General features: G+C 42.4%; 1 protein-coding gene across 1 annotated transcript in view; it reads right to left on the reverse strand.

Moving 5' to 3' along the window:
* CRTAM (cytotoxic and regulatory T cell molecule) overlaps nt 1-18,924 on the reverse strand; it is a 46,096-nt gene extending 27,172 nt beyond the window's left edge. The window contains exons 1-5 of the mRNA XM_030221699.1: nt 18,903-18,924; nt 10,030-10,176; nt 4,932-5,084; nt 2,319-2,453; nt 379-540 (exon numbers count right to left, since the gene is read on the reverse strand). Of these exons, the coding sequence (XP_030077559.1) occupies nt 379-540; nt 2,319-2,453; nt 4,932-5,084; nt 10,030-10,176; nt 18,903-18,924 (619 nt within the window). The remainder of the gene's footprint in view (nt 1-378; nt 541-2,318; nt 2,454-4,931; nt 5,085-10,029; nt 10,177-18,902) is intronic.
* Nucleotides 18,925-19,156: the final 232 nt, after the last annotated feature.

The following is a 19,156-nucleotide window of genomic DNA, read 5'->3' on the forward strand; positions in this document are numbered from 1 at the left end:
CTGGGGAAGTGAACATTTAGGAATGTGCGTGCTGATCTTTTAGCATTCCTGGGTGGTAGGTCAATAAGATCTAACATGTAAGTCGGAGCATCACCGTGAATTATTTTATGCACCAGAGTGCATATTTTGAAAGTTATACGTTCTTTAAGAGGAAGCCAGTGTAAGTTTTCTCTTAGGGGCTTAGCACTTTCGTATTTTGTTTTTCCAAATATAATTCTGGCTTGTATCAGTGTCATCTTGCAGTAGGTTAAGTTCTCAAGGCTTCTCATTTTCACCATTCTCACACTAAACCAAAGTTTATACCATGAAAGATGTGGTTTGGGCATTTATTAACTAACATCTATGTTTTTGTTTATATATTACTAAATGCAAACTTACAGAAAGATGTGAACCTGAAGTCTGTTGTGAGAGTTCCTAGTTTCAGGCTTTCGTGTCGAACAACGCAAGTCACAACTGCACCTGTATGGTGCACACCAATCACTAAGGCACTGCTTGTCTGACATTTCTTCCCATCCCTGTCGAGCCGGTGTTCCATTTCACCTGGATAGCAATATGACAAAAATAAATAAATCATGGGTGATTAATAACACATGTTAAGTTCACTAGCAACTCGTGAAAAAAAAAACAATAAGAAAAACACAGCATAAAAGAGCATCATGGAATCCTGTGTTTTGCCTGGATGCTGCCATATCCCGACTACTATTGTATTGCAGGGATAGCTGAAGACAATCTGCTGCTTGAGGCAAGGGATGAGATGACCCCCCTCAGAGCTCTAGTTAGGGAGTGGGGTAAGGGAGGCCCCCTCATTTATGGGTATGTGTAATGCGTTTGATATACAGCCTTTCTATGGTATAAACATAGTGGGGAGCAGGAGTCCTCCACTTGTGATCTTATCATTTGAAGTGGGGCAGGAATATCACAGTTTCTATCCTGAAGGAGCAGGTAGATTTGCTGAGCATTTTGCAGAACTTAACCTGCCATGAGCAACTGAAACTGTGCTATTGCTGTCCCACTTCCAATGGTTGGAACACTAATGGAGGACTGTCAAACCCCTTAGAGAGAATGTTGGTGTCAAGCATTCCCTCCTTCTTCCCCAGAGCAGCCTCTCTTCTCTGTTTCTTTTCCCTTCCCTATTCACTTTTCCTTCTCCCTTTAACATCTTTCCTTTGCTTCCTTTCCTTTCTCCCCCCCCCCCCCCCCCACCCCCAGGTATCCAGCACCCCCCCCCCTCACTTCTTTTCCCATCACTACCCCGCTCTCTGGTACCCTGCATCTTACGTTTGCTTCCTTTCCCTTCCTGCTCCCCCCCCCCCATCCAGAATTTACCTCTTGTTTCTTTTCCCTTCACCCCCTTGATGTTCAGTATAGCCCATGTACTTCTCTTCCTTCCCTTATCCAGCATCCCCTCATTTCCAATTCCCCTTTCATTGCTGCCATGATGTATCCTCCAATCAGAAGGTAGCACAACCGCACCTGCACATGATCAAAGTCTACCATGCCTACTCCTCCCAATGCAGACTTCTGGTTTTGAAGGGGGTGGACATGGCAGGTAGTGAGAGGCGCAGAGGCTGTAAATCCCCCACTGTCTCTTTCCTGTATTCTATGGCTCCTCAACCCTGCCTCCCCCACCAACAAAACGTTTTGAGTTATACTGGAAGCATATATGTCTTCAACTTGTTTAATCTATGATTGCTAAATCACAACGAGAGGTATGTAGGGAAGTGGGAACAGAGGAAGGCCGAACAAGCCTCAGGAACAATAAAATTAAAAGTTTATTACTATGATGTGTATAAAAAAATAACATTAAATCAATGCTTAACAATTCAATATATAAAACACAATACACAGTAAAATAAATAGACTAAAACAATCTGGAATCAGTACATAAAACTCATCGATGGTATATAATGAGTGTAATGTTAGTGCACAAGGTTCATATCAATGCTTAAGACTCGACACAGCACCGTGTTTCGGCATGTAACGTGCCTGCATCAGGAGTCTACAATAGAAGCAAAAGATAAAATAATAATAAAATGTATATTGAATGGTTGAACATCGATTTTATGCTATTTTTTATACATATCATAGTAATAAACTTTTAATTTTATCGTTCCTGAGGCTTGTTCCGACTTCCTCTGTTCCCACTTCCCTACATACTTCTATTTGTCCCGTGGGACTTTGCTGTTCGGTTACCTTTTGGTTGTTAAATCACAACTGAGGTATACCACTGGTTGAGTTGCACCTTTCCAAAGAGTGAACGTGATTTAAACAGACTTTTAGTTCACTGTAGTGCTACTGAGAATCTAGACACTGCTTACCATAAATTTCTATTCCATTATCTAGGAGCCAGCTCATCTTGGGAGGGGGTTTGCTTCCAAAGGTGGAACAAATCAGGGTTATTGTCTCTTCCTCATCACGCACTGATGCTTCCACCATTGGCTTAGAGGGAGCAGCTACAGCAACAAATAAGAAGGAAGGAGACATCTTCTAGTTTATGTGATTATATGTTTCAGATTGCTTCTATTGATCTGTGCAGTTCAAATGAATTCCTCATTATCATCTTTTTCCACGGCTGGCTGGCTGCTAATAGACGTATTTCTGCATGCAAATGCACCAAGCTGTACAGTGCATAACTGCATATGGGCGTATTATAGGTGGACCAGGGCCTATCACCGAGTGACCCATACATAAGTACATAAGTATTGCCATACTGGGAAAGACCAAAGGTCCATCAAGCCCAGCATCCTGTTTCCAACAGTGACCAATCCAGGTCACAAGTACCTGGCAGAAAAACAAATAGCAACATTCCATGTAGAACCCCAAAGAGTAGCAAGATTCTAGAATTCTAAAGAATACCAAGATTCCATGCAGAATTTCAAAGTGTAGCAACATTCCATGTAGAACCCCAAAGAGTAGCAAGATTCCATTCAGAATCCCCAGTACATAAGTACATAAGTATTGCCATACTGGGAAAGACCAAAGGTCCATCAAGCCCAGCATCCTGTTTCCAACAGTGGCCAATCCAGGTCCAAATACCTAGCAAGATCCCAAAAAAGTACAAAACATTTTATACTGCTTAACCCAGAAAGAGTGGATTTTTCCCCAAGTCCATTTAATAACGGTCTATTGACTTTTCCTTTGGGGCAGAGATTTAAACAGGTCCCTCCTCAGGTCTTTACGGCTTGTGCCAACATTGGTTGTTTACCAACCAATGAAACTAAAATTTCCGAAACAGCAACATTCTGGAAGTGTGTTCATGAATCAAGGAATTCAACACTACTTGGGTGGCATGGAATGTTTCTTTATTAACCTGAGAGGGTAACCTGACATACCCCACCCCCACCCCCGTTTACTAAGCCATACGGCAATGCCAACATAGTCCATTGAAAGAGAATGGGATGTGTCGGCATTAGTGTATACAACTTATACAATACTATCAGTTATGCATGTTGTTTGGTGCACTTAAATTTCAGCACACAAAGGCTTTGGGCTAGTAATATATAATGGGTCAGGGGTGTTTAAGTGCCATTGGCACTGTAAATGCATCCCATTATGCTAAATAGAAGCACCAAGTTATACAACTGCCCCCAGTATTGGAATTCATGCAAGTTTGGGGCATTTTTAGCAGACTTAGGGACCCTTTTGCTAAAGCTGTGCTAAGAAAGAGGCTTAGCTTGTCCTTATATGTGTCTTTCCCGGGCGCTAAGCCCGTTTCTATCATGGCCATAAAATCGGCCTTTTTTCAATTATAATTTCTTTTGCCCATGTGCTAATGTTAGCATTAGCAGCAGTCGTTACAAAAATTAATGCGGGAGCACTTACTGCCCCCTAAGAGCACCCATGTTAAGTCAGTGTTCGTCAGTTAGCGTGTGCTAGTGTTAATGTGCTAGCTGAATAGTACTGCTACACCCATTCTTCATCCCTGACATACTCTTTCCCCCCCAAAAAAATAAAAAGAAAATAAAGACCATGGGGCCGACATTTGGAACGCAGGAGTAAGTCCCACGGTCTGCGCTAAGCCCAGTAATTCAATGCCAGGTCGTTTCCGGTGAACAGCATTGAACATCCAGTTTATTTTTGGCTAGTTTTCATATGGCTGGCTACACCCCTGATACTGGCTAGTGCCCAGTTAACTTCCAGGTGACTGCATATACCTGGTTATTCAATGCTGAAGCCTGGACACGGCCTGGCATTGATTATCAGAGGTTAATTCAGCCCACGGCTGTAAGAAGCTTCAAAATTGCTGACCACCATGGGCTGAATATCTATTCCTTTGTATTTAAAAACAAATGCAATTGTAAAAAGCAAATAAAATAAACACCATAGCACTGGGACCCCCATACTGCTTCTTCTGCTCTTTGGAGCCTCCTGCTCAACCAGAACGAGTCTCTGTTGGGATCTGGCACCACAAGCCTTTATCCATAATGGCTCATGGACTTTCCCCTCTGCTTTATATTCCCTCCCATCTCATTCGATAGGGAGAGTTTCTTTTTTTGTCCTACTCCACTCTGGATGGACTGTTCCCTTGTAGCAGGATTTAAAACATGGTTTAATTAAATAGAAATTTAACCCCATCATTGCAACCACAGTCCTTAGCTGGAGGCTGTACAACTTTTGGAAACTTGCAATTTTGGACCCTAAACCTCGCCAGTAGATGTCACTGTTCCTTAATGGCTAGGACTCCCTTGCCCCAGGGCTATGAGCGTTGCCTCTTCGGCATCCCCAGCTCTGGCCAGCAAAAGCAGCGGAACATCTACCCAAGAAAGAACAGATTCCAAGTCCTCCACATTGCACCATGCAGCACTTACCCCTGAGCCACTGTGTTTCTTAAATGAAAGCTGACCATTTATCCTTCTGGCTGCAGAACATGTTACAATGTGATGGGAGGCGCACAACTCAGCTTAATGGTGTTCTCATGGGCTGTAACTCACCTAAAACGGTGACATACACTTTCTTGCTCTGTAATGGGTGAGTATAGTGGAAACAGGTATAGAGGCCTTCGTCTTGTACAGTTACGTTAGACAGGCTGATTGATAGCTCATTCTGTGAATAGTGGATAAGTTCATATCTTCTGTCTTTTAAAACTGTGGGGAAGCAGAAGGGTAAACAAATACTGTGAGTACAGTGCCTTATTATAAGGTGGAAGCAAGCAGCTTCACATAAGATGAGTTTCTCTGTAGGAACTGCGTGCATGGGAAGGAGCAGATTGTGAGTCTAGCGAGACCTGGAACAAATATTGTCATAAGCAGTGTTCTTACAGGAAATATATGCAATGAAAAAAGGTTAAGGCTTTAAGCCAAAGTTGCTGTACATGTAGAACTACAACAGGAAATACCTGCAGGAAAATGAACTGAATAGCTTGTTAGGGGCTTTGTAAATGTAACCACCAGTGTGGTCTGTTATTACCATGCTGCAAGGGTTTTCTTGTGATCTCTTATAGTAGTAATCTGACTTTTTGTCTTGCTTTTCACCCCATCAGGATGACAGGAACTTGTAATTTTGTGCTTCAGATATATGCCTGCATCCACCTCTTTGCCACACAGGCTCACAGCACCTAATTAGGCCACAGTTTTATGGGAGCTTAAAAAATGCACAATTTTGCAGAGGGTTACTAAAGAGTTTTTAGTATTTAGGGTCAGTTCTACAACTAGAGGAGACTCAATGAACTTACATGGAAAAACTTTTAAAACAAATAGGAGGAAATATTTTTTCGCTCGACGAATAGTTAAGCTCTGGAACTCATTGCCAGAGGATGTGGTATCGGCAGTTAGTGTATATGGGTTTAAAAAAGGTTTGGACAAGTTCCTGGAGGAAAAGTCCATAGTATACTATTGAGATGGGCAAGGGGGAAGCCATTACTTGCCCTGGTATTGGAAGCATGGAATGTTTCTACTGTTTGGGTTTCTGTCAGGCGACCTGGATTGGCCACTGTTGAAAGCAGGATACTTGGCACCCAGGTTCTGTAATAGAATACTAAAGATCAGGTTCCATTATATAATACTAGCCAAACCCGCTATCAACATGCCCTGACACTTAGGCACCCTGAGTGACATCAGCCATAGATCAGGTGCAGAAATATGGCAGTATTCTGCAGGGGTGTAGCCAGACAGTCAAATTTGGGTGGACCTGAGCCTAAAATGGATGGGCACAGAACTCAGTCCCTCCTGCCCCCCCCCCCCCCCCCCTACACTCTGCTCTCTGCTTTCTGCCTCTCCCCCTACCCTCAAACACAAAATATTAAATACCTGAGCTGCTGGGGATCCCCAAACTGCACCAGCTGAAGATTTCCTCCTCCTCAGGCAGCCAGTGCTCTTCCAAACAGCAGCTGGAAGCACTTGACTTGAGCTGACACCGCTGCCAGTAGTCTGTACATGCTCAGTGCTTCCGCATGAGTGAAAACTGAGCATGTGCAGAGGGGCTGGTGTGTGGTGCCAGCTGCTGTTTGGAAGAGCATTGGCTGCCTGAGAAGGAGGAAATCTTTAGCTAGTGGGGTTTGGGGATTCCCACCAGCCACAGCAAGAGTGCCACAATTTTGGGTGGGCCTGAGTCCAAGTTGGGTGGGCTCTGGCCCACCCAGGCCCACCTGTAGCTACGCCACTGGTATTCTGCAAGTGTTGCATGTAAGTGGAAGCCAAGCCCATGCTCCGCCCCCTTGCACTTATGCACTATTCCCTGATTTGGGCGCCTAAGTTTAGGTGTGATCTCGATATGCACGCAGAACTTAACTGGCTAATGAGCTATTACCGAGCAATAATTGGATGTTAACAACCAATTACCGATTTGGTACCAATTAGGATTTGCGCACGCATCTGGATGCACACTATTCTATAAGGCTTGGTGCACAAATTCCATAGTGTACCCCTCAAAAGGGGGTGTGGCCATGGGAGGGGCATGGTTGTGTCAGGGGCATTCTAAAAAGTTGCGCACATTGTTACAGAAAAATGAGTCTGCGTCCAAATTTGGCTGCCAGCATTTACACCAGCTTTCAGCAGGCACAAGTCTGGCGCCCTAAGTTAGTGTGGGGATTAGCACTAAGCTCAATTCTATACAGTGCACACACCCTTTATAGGATCAAACTTAGTGCCAATCTTTTCCAGTGCCCATTTTTGAGCATCATTTATAGAATCCAGCCCTATGTCACTTGAACACACTGTTATAGAATAACACTTAGTCGCCCTGCTGGAACCTTTGTGGATAAATATACTCCTACACCGGTATTCTAGAATAGTGTTTCCCAAGTTCAGTCCTGGAATCCCCTTGCCAGTCAGGTTTTCATGATATCCACAATCAATATACTTGAAAGAGATTTGCATATAATGGTGGCAGCGTATGCAAATCAAATTCATGCATATCCATTGTGGATATCCTGAAAATCTGACTGGCAAGGGGCACTTCAGGACCGGACTTGGGAAACACTGCTCTAGACAATTGTGCATGTAAGGGGTGTGTAACTGCAGGCGCCTAGATTACAGAATGTATTTATTTATTTATTTATTTATTAGGATTTATTTACCATCCTTGAAGGAATTCACTCAAGGCATTGTACAGCAAGAATAAGTCCGGCATAGGCAACAGACAATTACAGCAGTAAAAATATTCAAATACAATACAAGAATTGCCCTTCACATGTCTTTTGGAAAATACTTAGTGCATATAGCCATAAGACCACTATTCTGCAGCCTCTTAAGCTTTACAAGAAATCAGACACATGAATTCCACATCCCTCACCCCCACTCCCACCCAAGTCTACATGAACATCTTTTTTATGGTATGAGAAAAAGAGTGCCTGGGTCAAATAACCCCATATAATCATTGATTTCAGTGACTCAGATATTTGGCAGAATAGAGTTCAGAGTGAACTGTCAAAGGTCAGACAGGGAACACCAAAAATACTAGGACTAGGGGGCATGTAATAAAGCTACAAAGTAGTAAACTTAAAATGAATCTGAGAAAAATTTTCTTCACTCAATGTGTAATTAAACACTGGAATTCGTTGCCAGAGAATGTAGTAAAAGCAGTTAGCTTAGCGGGGTTTAAAAAAGGTTTGGCTGGCTTCCTAAAAGAAAAGTCCATAGACCATTATTAAAATGGACTTTGGGAAAATCCACTGCTTATTTCTAGGATAAGCAGCATAACATGTATTGTACTTTTTGGGGGATCTTGCCAGGTACTTGTGACCTGGATTGGCCACTGTTAGAAACAGGATGCTGGGCTTGATGGACCTTTGGTCTGTCCCAGAATGGCAATACTTATGTACTTATGACCTACTCTGAGTCACAAGGAGCTGTAGTGGGAATCAATCAAACCCAGCTCACTGAGGCCACTGCACTAACCACTAGGCTACTCCTTCACTCTGCCATATTTCTGATGAAATCCCTATACAAAAGGCTGTTCTACAACCGGACACCTGCATTTATGTGCCACTTGTGCATGTAAATGCACAAAATACTGGACCTTTCACAGGTAAGTGTGCACCTAGGCACAAGTGGCAGCAAAGTGATTAAGCACTATTCTGTAAAGGTGTGCAAAAGGGCATAGCGCATGAAAGCAAGGGGGGCATTCATCTGGGCAGAGCCTGGGCAGTGCTTCCACCTAGTGTACAACTTACAGAATACAGTTAATTACACACATCCTTGCTGACTTGAGGTACCTGCAGTTATGCCAGATCTATGACTGGTGTAATTGTGAGCATGTACAAGTAAGGCACACGGTTGCTGGGTTTGCTAGTACTCTACAATGGAAGATGGATGTGCAGGTGCTATTTGTAGAATAGGTTCTCGCCCCACAGCATCAGGGCACCTTAAAGAAGACACACCCTTATAGAATTGCTCCCACAGTGAAATGTTTCCAGGTCTTTCAAATTGTTTATTTATTTACAAGAGCCCATTCAATCAAACTCTGTTCTCCAATGAATCTTTAAAAATTCACGTGATTGCATATTTTTGGTTCTGATTTCAATGAAGCATATATATAGGATATTTTATATTTCAAACACAATGGGGGGGGGGGGGAGGAGCTGTCTCTCTCTCTCAGGTATGATGGATCTTTTCTACAGGTTTTGTATGGCAAATAGGGAATTCACAAAACAATGGTCTTGCTGTAATCTAAGAACAGACACAAGATAGAAAGATAAGGCCTCATCTGCTAACCTGTGTTATTAGTTTAATGCACATTAAATACGAATGGGAAAGGGGATGGGATTTGATGTACCATCTTTCTATAGTTGCAATAAAAGTGGTTTACATATTATATACAGGTACTTATTTTGTACCTGGGGCAATGGAGGGTTAAGTGACTTGAGAGTCATAAGTAATTGCAGTGGGAATTGAACCTGGTTACCCTGGTTCTTGGAAATTGAACCGTTACCCTGGTTCTTGGAAATTGAACCCAGTTACCCTGGTTCTCAGGCTACTGCACTAACCATTAAGGTACTCCTCCAGTCCACTAAGTTGTGTATTTAGTAAATAATGGAGCTTGTATTAAATAATGTGTGTCAACTTGTATTAGCATGAATTAATGTGTTGCAACATGCGGTAACATCCTGATGCAAGTTAATAAATGAGACTAATAACTTGAAATATATTTTTTAAATATTTATGAGGGTTGTCTTTTTTTTTAAGTAAAGTTCTAGTAACTGCATTGGTCTTGGGAAAAAAATGGAGTCTTCAGATTCTGATACCTGATACAGAAGGCATTACAATTCATTAACCTTCCATCTTCTTAAAATTAGAAATGTGACATGTATAAATGTAACCACTATCCTATCCCTCCCTCAATTATTACCACCACCGTTTATGAAGCAGACTGAAGATAATTCTGGTCAGGGCACTTTTTGAGCTAAACCAGCAGGTCAGAGATTTGAATTACAGTTTGTAAATTTCCTCTGCGTGTAAAGCAATGGATGAGTCACTATCATAGTGGGCGGGCAGAAGACCCCACTGCTGAACGAGTAATTGAACTGTTAACATTTCTGTTCATCTAGACCCCCAGAAGAGAAAGGGAAAATTTGGTTCAGGACTTTCAACCTACCTTTCTGGTTGTTAAAGAAAACAACAAAGCCAAGAGGTGTTAACCACTGCAGAGCAGCTTCAGCCTCCCAAGACACCAGACACCTCAGTGCTAACATTTCTCCCTCCTCCACTGTTATATTTTCTGTGTGATAACTCTGACATTCCCCTGTAAAAAAAAAAAAAAAAAGCACATTGACATATGAACCTGTGTTTTCCACGGTACCGGTTACAAGTGAGCCATCATATAGTAGGAAGCATCCTACACAAAGGTCAGAGTTGGAAAGAAATACCCTCATTTAGGAAGTCACACTTGAGCTGAGGACATATTGCAAAGATCTGCAGGTTAAACTAGCAATTTAAAGTTGAACTTATTGTATAATACAAGGACACGGAAGCCAAAGTTCCCAGACTACCACAGCCACAAATTTTGGCCCTTACCACAGAACTGGGCAGTCCCCGCAGAATCATCTGGGAAATGGGCTCAGTCCCATGGAGTTGCCATGGTAGACCTTGGACCAGATTAAAAATTTGGTGGTGATGGCAGGCAGCTGCAGCAAAAGCAGCTCTTCTCGGTTTTCATCCTCCCCCCTGCTGCAACCTTCTTATGCCACCCAAAGGCAGTACAATGCATTGGGCCACATCTTCCTCCTTGCCTGCCTGGGCCCAAAGTTACAATTTCCTCATGTGAGACAATGGTATGATCAGAAGGGGATACAAAGGAGTAGATCAAGTAACTAAGATGGTGAGGAGTGGGGAGTAAAGGGATCAGGGGTAGTGTGGCAGGGTATGCATGGCAATCAAAGATGGAGATGGTGCTGTGGGATATGAGTAAATATTGGAGGTGGCAGGTATAGAGAGAATGAGGGGTAAAGATGTGCAGCCCAAAAATTCCCTTTGGAGTTGCTCACCATAGAAATTAGGTGCTCGGTTTTATAATTTACTAGTAAAAAAGCCCCGTTTCTGATGCAAATGAAACGGGGGCTAGCAATGTTTTCTTCTGTGTGCATGTGGGAGTGTGTGTGTGTCCCTGCCCTCTGGCCTCTCTCCCCTCCCCCCTCTGAGTCCTTTACTGTTACAGAGCCAGCGATTTGATTTCGTGCTCTGCTGTTTTCCTTCACTGACTGTGTTACAGAGAGGGCGGGGCAGACACTCATAGGGAAACCGGATATCTCGCCCCCTTCACACTTCCGGCTGGAGGCTTCATAGAACGTTGGTGTTGCCTTTTATATAGAGAGATTATTATTTTTTGTTACAGGTCAAACTCATCAATAGTGCGCACTCTGGAAAATTCATGCATGCGGACTCTTCTGAATTCTCTGCAAGGAGAGGGAGTCAATAACTAAGGTCAAGTTTTACTTTTTTTTTGATACTATGCTTATTTATTGACTTCCCCTCACATAAAACAGCTTATTTATATAGGAAAGAAAATGTAAAAATACTACAGCAATACCAAAGATGCCCCCTCCATCTTGAGTTCCATGTTCATGGTATGTGAAGTCACCAAGTTTGTTAGTCATAGTCCGCAGTGGAAAGGTTTTTTTTTTTTTTTTTTTTTAATGTACTCTTTTGTTTTGGTCTTATGGTTTATGTTCTCCGCCTCTTGAGAGGAGGCAGGCTTTCACAGCTCTCTCTCTGTGTCCTTTAAGTCACCCGCAGACGTAGAAGGATTAATTTCAGCCTTAGCTAATGTGCCTTGAGCTGAACGGTTCTTTATAAATAGACATACTGTAAATTAGAAGGACTGCTGGTGCTAAAGCGATGTTTGTGTTCTTTTAACAAAAAGAAGCATTACTTAAACACAACAAGAGCTATGCATTATAATTTATTGTAAAAAGAAATCCAAGCTAACATTTAGCAACTGGGATAAGTAATTATGCTCAGCGTCCATTATAATGCCCATGATGAGATATATCAGGATGTTCGTAAATGGGCCAGATCAGCAAGACTGAAAACAGTAGTGTTGGTACAGTGAAGATACAACAGCACAGACAATTACAGCTTCTCCTTACTGTGTTCCGTTCCATCAATATGCCTCAATCCTATGCTCAGGGCACCAACTCAGAGGGTTCAAACTTCGGGGGGTTATTCTCTATAGGTTGACTAAAGTTAGGCACCTGGATCATGTGTGATAAACATGACTTCTATAATCGCAGTTCTGCGTGGAATTGCTGTTATAGGATACCAGTGTAAGTCCACAGTATTGTAATTGCTTGGCATGCTTCTGACCTGCAGCACAAACAAACAGTGGGAAGTAGACCTGGCGCTCCAGAGATAGAGGAGACAACTGGTGGAGCAAAAATCCTTGCTTAGAAGCAATATTGGAAACTTTGGATTGATCTTGATTGAATTCTGTAAGCAAAGATCCTTGCATGAAAAGAATAGCGAAATGCGTTTCGCTATTCTTTTCGTGCAATATACAGAAGAGTTTATTGAGCTTTCAATACATAAGTACATAAGTACATAAGTAGTGCCATACTGGGAAAGACCAAAGGTCCATCTAGCCCAGCATCCTGTCACCGACAGTGGCCAATCCAGGTCAAGGGCACCTGGCACGCTCCCCAAACGTAAAAACATTCCAGACAAGTTATACCTAAAAATGCGGAATTTTTCCAAGTCCATTTAATAGCGGTCTATGGACTTGTCCTTTAGGAATCTATCTAACCAATCCAAAGTTTACAATATTGCTTCTAGGCAAGGATATTTTTTTCACTGCACACTTCTGACCTGCCCATGTCCTTCCCAGACCACACCCCCTTTGGAGTTGCGTGCCATAGAAATTACGCGTTCAGTTGTCAGTTCCATGCATAACTAAAATTATTGCCAGTTACTGCTTGTTAAGGCCAGTAGAGTGGAAGAGTAGCCTAGTGGTTAGTACAGTGGACTTTGATCCTGCAGAACTCAGTTTAATTCCCACTGCAGCTCCTTGTGACACTGGGTAAGTCACTTAACCCTCCATTGTCCCAGGTACAAATAAGTACCTGTATATACTATGTAAATCGCTTTGAATGTAGTTGCAAAAAATCACAGAAAGGCAGTATATCAGGTCCCATTTCCTACTGTTAATTAGCCAATTTAGTTACACGTGTAACTGACCCTATTCTAACTGTGCAGCCAATTGAATACATAAATTTGGGCACTATTTATAGAATTTGTGGGGTTAGGACTTAATTCTATATATGTCGCTTAAAACATTGGTGCCAATTGAAAATATGCTTAGGTGTATTCTATAAGCTGCGCCTAAAGTTAGGCACAGTTTATAGAATACGCATAACACCGTCCATATGACTAAAATTTAGGCACAGCAAATTACGCCAATGAAAACCTGGTGTAAGTACCCATGCCTAAATTTAGGCACGGAACGGGTTATTCTATAACACTGCATGTAAATTTTAGGACCGTCCATGACCCGCCCAAGCTCCTCCCAGGGTCATACCCCCTTTTGAGATCCACGCAGTCTGATTTATGCACATTGCCTTACTGAACATGCTTAGTGAGCTATGTGCACATTGGAAAGAATAATCCAAATCATAGCTACCTGATGCTATGGTCCACCTTGGGAGTCAGCGCTCAAAAAAAAGAAAAAGATCTAGGTGGTGTTGTAGATAATATGCTGAAATCTTCTGCTCAATGTGCGGCAGCAGCCAAAAGAGCAAACAGGACAATAGGAATTATTAGGAAAGGGATGGTAAATAAGACCAAAAATGCTATAATGCCTTCGTATTGCTCCATGGTATGTCCGCACCTTGAGTATTGCGTTCAGTTCTGGTCGCCATATCTCAAAAAAGATATAGCAGAATTAGAAAAGGTTCAAAGAAGAGCGACCAAAATGATAAAGGGGATGGAACTCCTCTCATATGAGGAAAGGCTAAAGAGGTTAGGGCTCTTCAGCTTGGAAAAGAGACGGATGAGAGGGGATATGATAGAGGTCTACAAAATCCTGAGTGGTGTAGAACAAACAGAAGTAAATTGATTTTTTACTCATTCCAAAAGTACAAAGAAGGGACACTGAAGGAAGTTACATGGAAAACTTTTAAAACAAATAGGAGGAAATATTTTTTTCACTAAACAAACAGTTAAGCTCTGGAACTCTTTGCCGGAGGATGTGGTAATAGTGGTTAGTGTATCTGTTTTCAATAAAGGTTTGGACAAATTTCTGGAGGAAAAGTCCGTAGTCTGCTATTGAGACAGACATGGGGAAGCAACCGCTTGCCCTGGGATTTGTAGTATGGAATGTTGCCACGATTTGGGTTTCTGCCAGGTATTTGTGACCTGGCTTGGCCACTGTTTGGAAAACAGGATACTGGGCTAGATGGACCATTGGTCTGACCCAGTGTGGCTACTCATTTATTTATTTAGATTTTGCTCACACCTTTTTCAGTAGTAGCTCAAGGTGAGTTACATTCAGGTACTCTGGATATTTCTCTGTCCCAGGAGGTTATGTTCTTACGTTCTTATACAGTGGTGGAAATAAGTATTTGATCCCTTGCTGATTTTGTAAGTTTGCCCACTGACAAAGACATGAGCAGCCCATAATTGAAGGGTAGGTTATTGGTAACAGTGAGAGATAGCACATCACAAATTAAATCCGGAAAATCACATTGTGGAAAGTATATGAATTTATTTGCATTCTGCAGAGGGAAATAAGTATTTAATCCCTCTGGCAAACAAGACCTAATACTTGGTGGCAAAACCCTTGTGGCAAGCACAGCGGTCAGACGTCTTCTGTAGTTGATGATGAGGTTTGCACACATGTCAGGAGGAATTTTGGTCCACTCCTCTTTGCAGATCATCTCTAAATCATTAAGAGTTCTGGGCTGTCGCTTGGCAACTCGCAGCTTCAGCTCCCTCCATAAGTTTTCAATGGGATTAAGGTCTGGTGACTGGCTAGGCCACTCCATGACCCTAATGTGCTTCTTCCTGAGCCACTCCTTTGTTGCCTTGGCTGTATGTTTTGGGTCATTGTCGTGCTGGAAGACCCAGCCACGACCCATTTTTAAGGCCCTGGCGGAGGGAAGGAGGTTGTCACTCAGAATTGTACGGTACATGGCCCCATCCATTCTCCCATTGATGCGGTGAAGTAGTCCTGTGCCCTTAGCAGAGAAACACCCCCAAAACATAACATTTCCACCTCCATGCTTGACAGTGGGGACGGTGTTCTTTGGGTCATAGGCAGCATTTCTCTTCCTCCAAACATGGCGAGTTGAGTTCATGCCAAAGAGCTCAATTTTTGTCTCATCTGACCACAGCACCTTCTCCCAATCACTCTCGGCATCATCCAGGTGTTCACTGGCAAACTTCAGACGGGCCGTCACATGTGCCTTCCGGAGCAGGGGGACCTTGCGGGCACTGCAGGATTGCAATCCGTTATGTCGTAATGTGTTACCAATGGTTTTCGTGGTGACAGTGGTCCCAGCTGCCTTGAGATCATTGACAAGTTCCCCCCTTGTAGTTGTAGGCTGATTTCTAACCTTCCTCATGATCAAGGATACCCCACGAGGTGAGATTTTGCGTGGAGCCCCAGATCTTTGTCAGTGGGCAAACTTACAAAATCAGCAAGGGATCAAATACTTATTTCCACCACTGTATGCGTAAATCCCAATTAGTACTTCTTAATATCCAATTCTCAGCATTGATTGGCTCATTACTCAATGAAGATATGCACACAAATCACTTACCTGTGCCGATTTGCACATGTAACTAGACGCCATATATATAATCCGGGGGTTAGTGTCTTAACCCATCAAGGAAATAAGGGATGCTGCTCTACTGATTAGCACCACCACCCTCATGTGGAAATCACACTGATAATGTAGGGAGCAATTTTCAAACAGCCTGGCACTTTTAATACATGTACTTTGCACAGGAAAACATACATGTACCTTCTCTTTGAAAATTCATGTGTAAGATGTGCTTTAAGACTACCGTGCAATTTGTACCCACTTTTCTGTGTGAGCACACATGCCATCTTCCTCTCCCAACCTAAATTCACCCTAGGAAATGCCCATTTCATATGGGCAAAAGTACACACATCAAGGATAATTTTCAAACAGGTCACCTAGTTTGAGAGGGCAGGAAGGCACCTATTTTTAGCCTACTTATAAAGCCCTACTGTATGTGTCTTTATAAAAACTGCCCCGGCAAAGCTGAAGAAATTGCAGATATTTATACCTGCTTGGAGAAGCAGGTGCAAATCTTTGCACGTCAAGTACGTTTGTGTATGTAAATAAAGTTAGGACAGCAAAAAGGATGCAATAAAAAAAAAAAAGCAAAAAAGAGTTTCAGAATTGATGGTGAAGACATTAACGTTGTACACAGTTTCTGCCTTTTAGAATCAATCATCAACAATAAAGGCTCCAGAGGTTAAGAGTTATGCTGCAGAATAGCACTTGGTAGAGCTGCAATGAAAGTTTTGGAAGTTATGTGATGCTTCATTACCAACAAAGATTCAAATTATACAGGCAATGGGGGTTTTTTTCCTATTATAATGTACGGATGCAAAAGTTGGACCATGAAAAAGCTGGACAGAAAGAGCATTGAGGCATCTGAGTTGTGGTGCTGGAGCCGACTGTTACGAATACTATGGACAACCAAGAAATCAAACAAATGGGACCCTGACCCAATAAGACCCGAATTCTCACTGGAAGCTCACATGCCTAAACTGAAACGATCACATTTCAGCCATATTATGCAATGGCCAGAGCCCCTAGAAAAAGCAATTATGCTAGGAAAAGTTGAAGGAATAAGACCAGCAATAAAATGGACTGACCCAACCACCACAATGAATGCTCTGTTAAAAAATCTCCACACGCAAATAGAAGTCAGGATGTTCTAGAGAAAGTCAATCTATATGGTCACCAGGAGTCAGCTTCGACTCAACAGCAATTATTAAATTAAGTCTTTTTCTGGGAAGCTATCCAGGTACCAGTCTGAATGTCAGCCAGTACCTGGAAGCCTTCTAGCAGCCAGACACAACCCAAATATTTAGCGCTGTGCACAGATTATACCTGACACTGAATATCCAATATATTCTGCCCAGTCGGTGTCTTAGAAACCACTGACTGCCATGAGCTGATTATCAGCCCTAAATATTCAAGGATGAAGAAAGTCAGGAGACATGAGCATAAGGCAAAGAGGAGGCAACAGAGCCACAGAATATGTGGATTACTATTCTGCTGGGAAAAGTAGCCTAGCGGTTAGAAGAGCAGGCTACAAGGCAAACCCCACTGATACTTTTTTGATCCTTGGCACACAGCAAATCCACACGCTGACACTATGCAGAGCCCCTTTTTCCGCAGCTTGGGAGAAGGGCCCCTTAGATTATAAGCTCTCTGGTGTAGGGAACTGCCTACTATACCTGGATTTCGGAAAGCAAGGAATTAAATCTCAAAAACGAATTTTGTGCATTCATGCTTATAGAATAGCTTATATGCTATTATAATTTGTTTTGCATTTTCTGATTTTTAAATAGTGGCATTACGAATCTTTTCCAAGTACATCAGCACAGCCATTGTAATACAGATATTCTTACAATTCTTATAAAATAAACAGGACTGAACTTTAATTAAAATCTGTTATCACGATTAATTGCGCAATTAAAGGGGTGTTATTTTTTTTCCTCGCTGCAGCTCTTGGCAATGAAGGGTTTAGGGGGTCTTTTACTAAAGATTAGCTCAGAGCCACAAGGAGCTGCAGTGGAAAAATAAATAAATAACATACCTTTAATCGCATGATTAATGACGATTAAAATTTTAATTGAAATTCAGCTCTCAGAATAATAATAGGAATCCCTGCAAGATGCCTCAGTCCATATCAATCCATTTCTGTGTGTCAGTGAGACTAACAAGTTAGTTACTTCTTCCATTAAAGGCCTGGTTGAAGAGCCCAGCTTTCACCTGCTTCCTGAAGCAGAGATATGTCGCTAAAATTAAAAGTAGTGCACAGTTATACTACCAAAGAAGTCACAATTAAAGCTACAATGCTACACAAATTGTACATAATGTTACATAAGTACATAAGTAATGCCACACTGGGAAAAGACCAAGGGCCCATCGAGCCCAGCATCCTGTCCACGACAGCGGCCAATCCAGGCCAAGAGCACCTGGCAAGCTTCCCAAACATACATTCTACACATGTTATTCCTGGAATTGTGGATTTTTCCCAAGTCCATTTAGTAGTGGTTTATGGACTTGTTCTTTAGGAAACCGTCGAACCCCTTTTTAAACTCAGCTAAGCTAACCGCCTTCACCACGTTCTCCGGCAATGAATTCCAGAGTTTAATTATGCGTTGGGTGAAGAAACATTTTCTCCGATTTGTTTTAAATTTACTACACTGTAGTTCCCAAGACCCTTCTCCATATCCTGTTTGACCTCTTTCCACAACCCCTGGGGATGCGGGCACCGTGCTGGTTAAGAACCCCAGCCCTAGAGGAAAGGAGAGACAGGGGATATGGTAGAGACATTCCAATATCTGTATTATATCAATATTGCACAAGAAACAAAAGTCTGAATGTTCTAGAACAAGAAATTACAATGTGAAGTTCCAAGGACTTAGACTCCGGAGCAACACTGAAAACTATTTTGCCATGGACAGGGTGGTAGGAGTAGCTTTTACTGTCTTCTCTTATTCGTTTGGCTTCATCAGGTGAGAAGCTTTTTAGTGCAGCAGTTCCCTTAATGCTATCTCCGTTTAGAAGATGTGAAACAGATTATTTAAGTTTCAGGAAAATTTCGAAAGCCTGGTTTAGTGAAACTGGGGGGGAACCACAGCAACCGACCTTAACCAGCACATCCTGATAGCCATAAAATTTCAGAGACCTAAAGGATCTGTACAGCAGTTTCTTGAGGAAGCTTAAGATCCAGCAGGGGTATAAGATTGACAAGCACTGATCTTACCTTTCACAAGCAGCAGGACCATCGCACACATCACTCTCGTCAAACACATTGCTGTCTGGTATCGTCCCCAAGACACTTTGTGCATTTCCTCTAGCACTGTACATGGAGACTCACGTTCACTTTCTTTTAAGGGGGAGGCAGATTTGCCGTGACTTCATCAGCAGATTGGTGGCTGACAAGGGGTATTTCCAGTGCACACAAGATGTCTGAAATTAGTTATCTGAACTATTTAGAAAACAAAAGCATCTCTCTCT

This window comes from Microcaecilia unicolor, chromosome 12 (assembly GCF_901765095.1).
Source record: "Microcaecilia unicolor chromosome 12, aMicUni1.1, whole genome shotgun sequence".
NCBI classification, from domain to species: domain Eukaryota; kingdom Metazoa; phylum Chordata; class Amphibia; order Gymnophiona; family Siphonopidae; genus Microcaecilia; species Microcaecilia unicolor.